The 5801-nt window shown below is 34.4% G+C and overlaps 1 protein-coding gene across 1 annotated transcript; it reads right to left on the bottom strand.

The window, feature by feature from the left end:
- Window positions 1-2157: 2157 nt before the first annotated feature.
- RHIMIDRAFT_256068 (uncharacterized protein) lies at window positions 2158-3245 on the bottom strand. The gene is made up of 2 exons (XM_023611208.1): window positions 2939-3245; window positions 2158-2888 (listed from the first exon to the last, which is right to left on the bottom strand). Exons 1-2 carry the CDS (start codon window positions 3071-3073, stop codon window positions 2370-2372), a joined length of 654 nt encoding a protein of 217 aa, XP_023465439.1. The 5' UTR covers window positions 3074-3245; the 3' UTR covers window positions 2158-2369.
- Window positions 3246-5801: the final 2556 nt, after the last annotated feature.

Raw genomic sequence — 5801 nt, 5'->3', positions numbered from 1 at the left:
AAAAAAAAAAAAAAAAAAAACAGACGCATTAGCCATGACGATCGTCTCTTTGTCCTAGGTCATGCTATCTTGTACATTGTAGCTAACGTAAGGAATTTTCTAGAGCTCTCTCTTAATTGTGTGTATTGTTGTTTGTTCATGCATAACAAAATAAATGAGGAGAAACAGTATGCGTCTTATTATGCCACTCACTATCAGCGATCATTACATGCATCTTTATTGTAAACTGGAACAACTCTTTATATAATGAGGAATGCTCTATTGTTGTTAAGAATATCTCTCTTTTTTTGGCTTACTTATTATCACACATTATACAACAGTATGTCAGGATTAATGCACGTAACTTTATGCTAATCAACTCGTTTGTGGCCATAGGAAAGGCACGTCTCCTGCACATTACTAATAATTTAAGCATAATTTCATTTAGTCTTTTTGAACAACTTGGCAATTTTAAAGAGTACGTCATTTAATTCTTGTTATAGATATATTTTATGTATAAGACCAAATATACGCTTTTGAAAATATAGAAAAGAACTAGGGAAACATTTAGATTGCTGCTTCCCAAAGAAAATGAAAATGAATAATAGTTTACTATGATGTTAGTAATTGGAAGATAACTTTTTTTTTTTCTCACAGTAGAGAAAAGAGAGAGAAAAACTTGGGGAGAGGATTAGAAAAAAAGGTCACATGATGCTGCATCGAATTTCTCCGGATCGAGCATCGGTATTGCATGCAGTACCTCCCGTTCCAAATAGCGCTTTTCGAAATTACCTTGCGCTTTTGAACATCCCAAATGACGGCGAACACTACGCGCACGAGGAAATTCATGAGAAGGCTAATGCTACGGGCGCTTCCTTAGGGGACTTCATGTAACGTCACTATACAACTTCACACTACCAAAGTGTCTACCTAACCTAAGGCTGTGCAGTAGGATATCCTTTGATATACAATTACTCTTGAATGACCTTGGCTCTTCGTTGATAGAGCTGACAGTATAAAATATAATATAGTACTTTACCTTTTTCTTTTTGAAACTTTATAAAAGTCATATTCCACATCAAGATACATGGAAAGGTGTCTGTTCTCTGAGCAAGTTTAGCTTGGTGCCATACATTGAAAAGGTTTGTTGACAACATTACAGGTAGTGCTTGTAATATTAATCCTCTCGTGCGCGTAGTGTACGCCAAAACTTTATACAGCAGTTTGATAATGAAATACAGACAAAAAAAAAAAAAACTGATGAACAAGTACACTATTGCATTCAAGAATGTGTTCCCAAACAGAAAAAAGTAACAGGAGAAGCGGTGAATCTTGACATAATATATGCAGAAGCTAGGCTAGAAAAAAATGTCCAAACCCAAACGTACAGAGCATTAGAATTTGGGTATTTCCGCAACCTGGCAGAGCCACAAGGACTATTTACTAATGGGGGCCTGCAACAGCTACTGTAATTATATACATTTGGGATTCATTTTCTTTTAAGCTTATTAAAACATTGCCAAGAAATGTTGAGTTCTGAGAAGCGCTATTTGGAACCGGAGGCACTGTAAATCATAATAAAATTCTATTCTAGAGCATACACATCCTACTTTCTATTCTGTTCTAATCTTACTTTAGTAATATTCAGTAAAGAATCCACTTTGTTAGTCGATAACATGTTTGACTTTTAAAAAATATAAAGTTGAACACAGTAACAAAAGAATGATTGCAGGCTTTGTTAGCAAAAACTAGTCGAAATATCATGTTTTTACATTATATGGCCTACACTTCCCACACGACAACATTATGTCTTTCAAAAACAATATTTTTTTTGTACTATGAAAGGGTCCAAAGTGCAAAACAAAAAGTAGCAAATATACTAATTAATATTGGAAAAAAGAATACAATGGATCAAAAAAAAATACGAAACATGGATCAAGTCAATCAAAAAGCAGATAAATAGTGATATGAAATACAAGACTTGTTTTTACCCACGTTCTATTACGATAGAAAGAAAATCCCAGGATCAGGAGTGATGAGAAAATATAGCAACAGGGATAAAAGAATACCGTTCTGGCTTCAATGGATCCTACACGAAATGTTGATGGTCAAAGAAAGACCAAAAGAGTTTGCCGTTATATATCTGGATGAGTATTTAACATCCTAGATAAAAGCAATATGATTAGAAGTCTTTTATTTTTACCAACTTCATTTGTAAAATGTATGCATCAGTCAAAGAATATTTACAACATGGCAAGTAGCATTCTTTTGTAGAAAGACTTTATTATTTTAAAACATGGTATCAAATACAGTTTCCTCTCTCTCGGGAGGATTTAGATATTTAACTAGTATTTATATAAAGATATGTATATATGTATATATAAGCAGAATTAATCAGTATCACCTTCATATCCAGAACTGTAGCCTCGTCTGTCAAGCTCATCGTCAAATGTTTGTGCCCAGTAGATCAACTTCATTGTTTCGTTCAAAGAAAGGTTATAATTTAGGAAATGGAGAAATTCCAGTTCCATTCTTAGTATAGAGGCCGATTGATTAGACGGTGTAGTTGCTGGTACCTTTTTGGGTGAAAAATAATGATAATTCATTGGATCGCTGTCTGAGTGAGCTTTTGGTGATGTGGGAGGTGAAGGTAATATCTGTTCTTTTAAATGTGGGAAAGTGAGGGTATCTTTTACTGTATTTAAGAACGGAAGTGTAGGTGAGAATGATTCACCATCGCTACAGCTACTGCTCCTATTGTCATTACTGGTAGTTGTCTTTGCTGTGGTTGAGTTGGATACATTAATGATGGATTTCAAGTTGACGTGCATATATTTCGATGCCATCATATATGCTACTAGAATAAGTCGTTGTCCGCAACCTTTAGTTCCTTTGATATTTCCATATTTCTAAGGAAAGAATTAGCTTTACATTTCTCTTTTACTATAATAAAAAGCACCTGTTTAAGTCTGCTTATGTAATCGACGGCTAGTAGTAAAGTAATGCTAGGAGATACAGACTGAGTAGATGTCGTATTTTTGCAAAACTGTATCAGTGCTTCATTAAGATTCATTTCAGGACAAAGTAGTGTCATATCGAGTAAGTTATTCATTAATTTGCAAATCCCTTCAATAGTGTCCTGTTCAGTATCTGCTTCCCAAGCTCTTGTTACAAAAGTGGCAAGTTGTACTAGTTTTAGGTTAGAATGGAGTGATCGAGATATCGGCTAAATGTTTAACTTACAAACGCATTGTGGGCTAAGCCTACGCCTTCCATTCATTTGAATAGCTTGAAGTATTAGACATGCTTGACTGTAGCTTGCGCTGTAAGCTGAATTGATTTTATTTTCTTCTTGTTGACCATTCTGCCTTTGATGTACAGAATAAGGTATAAATGTGTGCTGCTGTTGATCAGTAGTAGTAGTAGTTTTGTGTATATTAGACTTGACTTTCATAAATGATTACAAGAAAAAAAAAGAAAGAAAGGTAGGAATAGTCCGTGTATATATGCGTAGTGTCGGGATCAAATAAATGCCGTTACGCATTAAAAAGGATTGGTTTCTTATTACCGGATAAGTTGGTCAATACCAATATTCGGCTAATTTATTTTAGCGCTTACGCAATATCCGTCTTTTGATCTCTCCTTGAGTAACTCACGCCATAAGCGATTTAAACGCATTGGATGGATCAGATATTTCTTTCTCTTCCTTTATTTTTAAGCTGCCGACCTTTTCTTAGTGGCATATGATTTTTATGCAATCCTTACAAAGATCGTTCCGAGACTTCAAAATATTGGTTAAAGGGGGAGAAAAAGTCTCAGGTGATGTTGAAGTTATGGGCATTTTAGACAAGAGTATATGCTTAAAATAAAGATCTCATGTTTTTTGATCCCATACAACTTAATGTGACCTTATACTGATATTTCTCATCTTCATATTTCTCTACTCTCTTTAGTTACTGCTTCATTTCTATTGACTCTGCCCTGACTTGAAACCAATCTTAGAGTTATCAACCTTGGCTGTAACAGCTACACATAGTCTTCAAAAATGGATACAAAAAGAGTAAACTCGCTATTATCGATATTTATATGGGTTGTATGAAAGCAGTGTCTATTAAAAGTTTGAAATCAACTATTCTATTAGAACAAATACACACATAGGATATACTTTAAGCTGCTCTAAATAGGCTTTCCAAGAAGCCAAAAGAAAACACATGATCATCTCTATAACAGCAAGGATGCCTCTTATTACAGCCTTGTACTGGAGAACATCCGTCTAAAAAAATAGTCAATATTGAGTTAAATAACACAAAACCCATTAATTGTATAAAGCTTTCTTATACTACCTATTACGGAACTGACGTACGGGATACCATATATAGGAAGTGAAAATCTTGAATATTATGGCTCTTGATGTGATTTCCGACGCGAACTTCATATACTTCTACATTGTGTGTTGCGCATACATGATGTCATAAAGCTGTCAGAGCTACATTTTTTGTTGGCCGTGTATTTATAATTTTCAAGCGGTTAAATCCCACTTTTTGTTGGGCTTCGTGGTTAGAGGCGATTCTTTGGTTACTTTCAAGGCTATGGGAAGCCAATGTTACGTTTTACGAAAGGAAATTACCAAGATTGGTTCGGTTTCTAATCATTTGTTGGCTATTTAGAGAACCTCGGGAATTAGCCTACACAGTGGATGGAAGCAGAATTATTACTACTCCTAGATCTGTATGGAGACTTCAAAATGTTAGTGACTGTCGGTTGCGTTTAACGGTAAACCTGTCTTTTTAGCTTTCTTTTCCAAAACCCATTAAACATTCTTGGGCCATCTTGGAGGAGCCTCTATTTGTAAAGTCAAAATATTTGACGACTGGGCATATCGGACTGTACGGTATATGATCCCAATGTGAAGAATTTTAAACCAGAATAAGCTAAACAGGTTGATTTGAGATGCGGCCAAATAAGTTTACAGATAGCTTTGCACATAATGAACTAGACAGCGTTTTATTGCACTCTTTTCACAACTGAAAATCAACTAGCATTTCATGTATTGTAATTTCTTTTTCAAACGCTTAATTATGCAGTTTACCAATACTTTTACATTAAATTCATTGATAGATTATTGCTGGCAAAAGATGACAATAATAAACACTTGTGAGCAAAAAAAACTATATCAACGCCTTTATTTATTCGGACACACATATCTTTTATATATCTAATATACCTCCTCCTTTTAGTTGACTTCTCTTCTTTCCACATTGTAATAAATAGTAACTGTTGGCTTCTTACCATGTCAAAGTAGACCAATAATCATAGTATGGTCCACTTCTTCTTTCTTAAGCCCACAGTAGCCTGATAGATCGCTAGCGGCACTATGCGCCGAAATAAGCTAGATTCATATGCCTATCTTGATATAATCCTTGATTTCGGATGCTCTATTTGAAATATTTGATTATTCGGCTTAACATAGTATACTCTATGATATTCTCCTTTAAATTAATAAGCATCAACTACTATACACATTGACAAGAACATACTCTTTGCTACTTACGACAATTCTATTTGATATTACTATTCGCTTTAATCCTCGAAATTGAAACATTTATTATTATTAATATCATTAAAGGCTACCAATGAGCCGAGGATTGAAGTGATTTCTTACTTTAGAAAACAGGAGCTTGCAGCTATTTTTAGTATTACTCCATGTCAATAACGGATAAAATGTAGGCCCATAAAATCCTGTAGATACTTGAATGCATATACTTTGCTAAACAGATACCTTTTATTGTGTACGTTTACTTTTAATAAAGTAATTTTATACG

The sequence above is a fragment of the Rhizopus microsporus genome (genome assembly GCF_002708625.1).
Source record: "Rhizopus microsporus ATCC 52813 unplaced genomic scaffold scaffold_10, whole genome shotgun sequence".
Taxonomy (NCBI): Eukaryota; Fungi; Mucoromycota; class Mucoromycetes; order Mucorales; family Rhizopodaceae; genus Rhizopus; species Rhizopus microsporus.
Note: the sequence above shows the minus strand (reverse complement) of the source record. Positions and strands in the feature narration are given on the sequence as shown.

Coding starts and splice junctions, on each gene's coding strand:
- RHIMIDRAFT_256068 (XM_023611208.1), bottom strand. CDS start 3,073: ATGACACTACTTTGTCCTGAAATGAATCTTAATGAAGCACTGATACAG. Junction 2,889..2,938: donor ACATAAGCAGACTTAAACAG/GTGCTTTTTATT, acceptor TTCTTTCCTTAG/AAATATGGAAATATCAAAGG.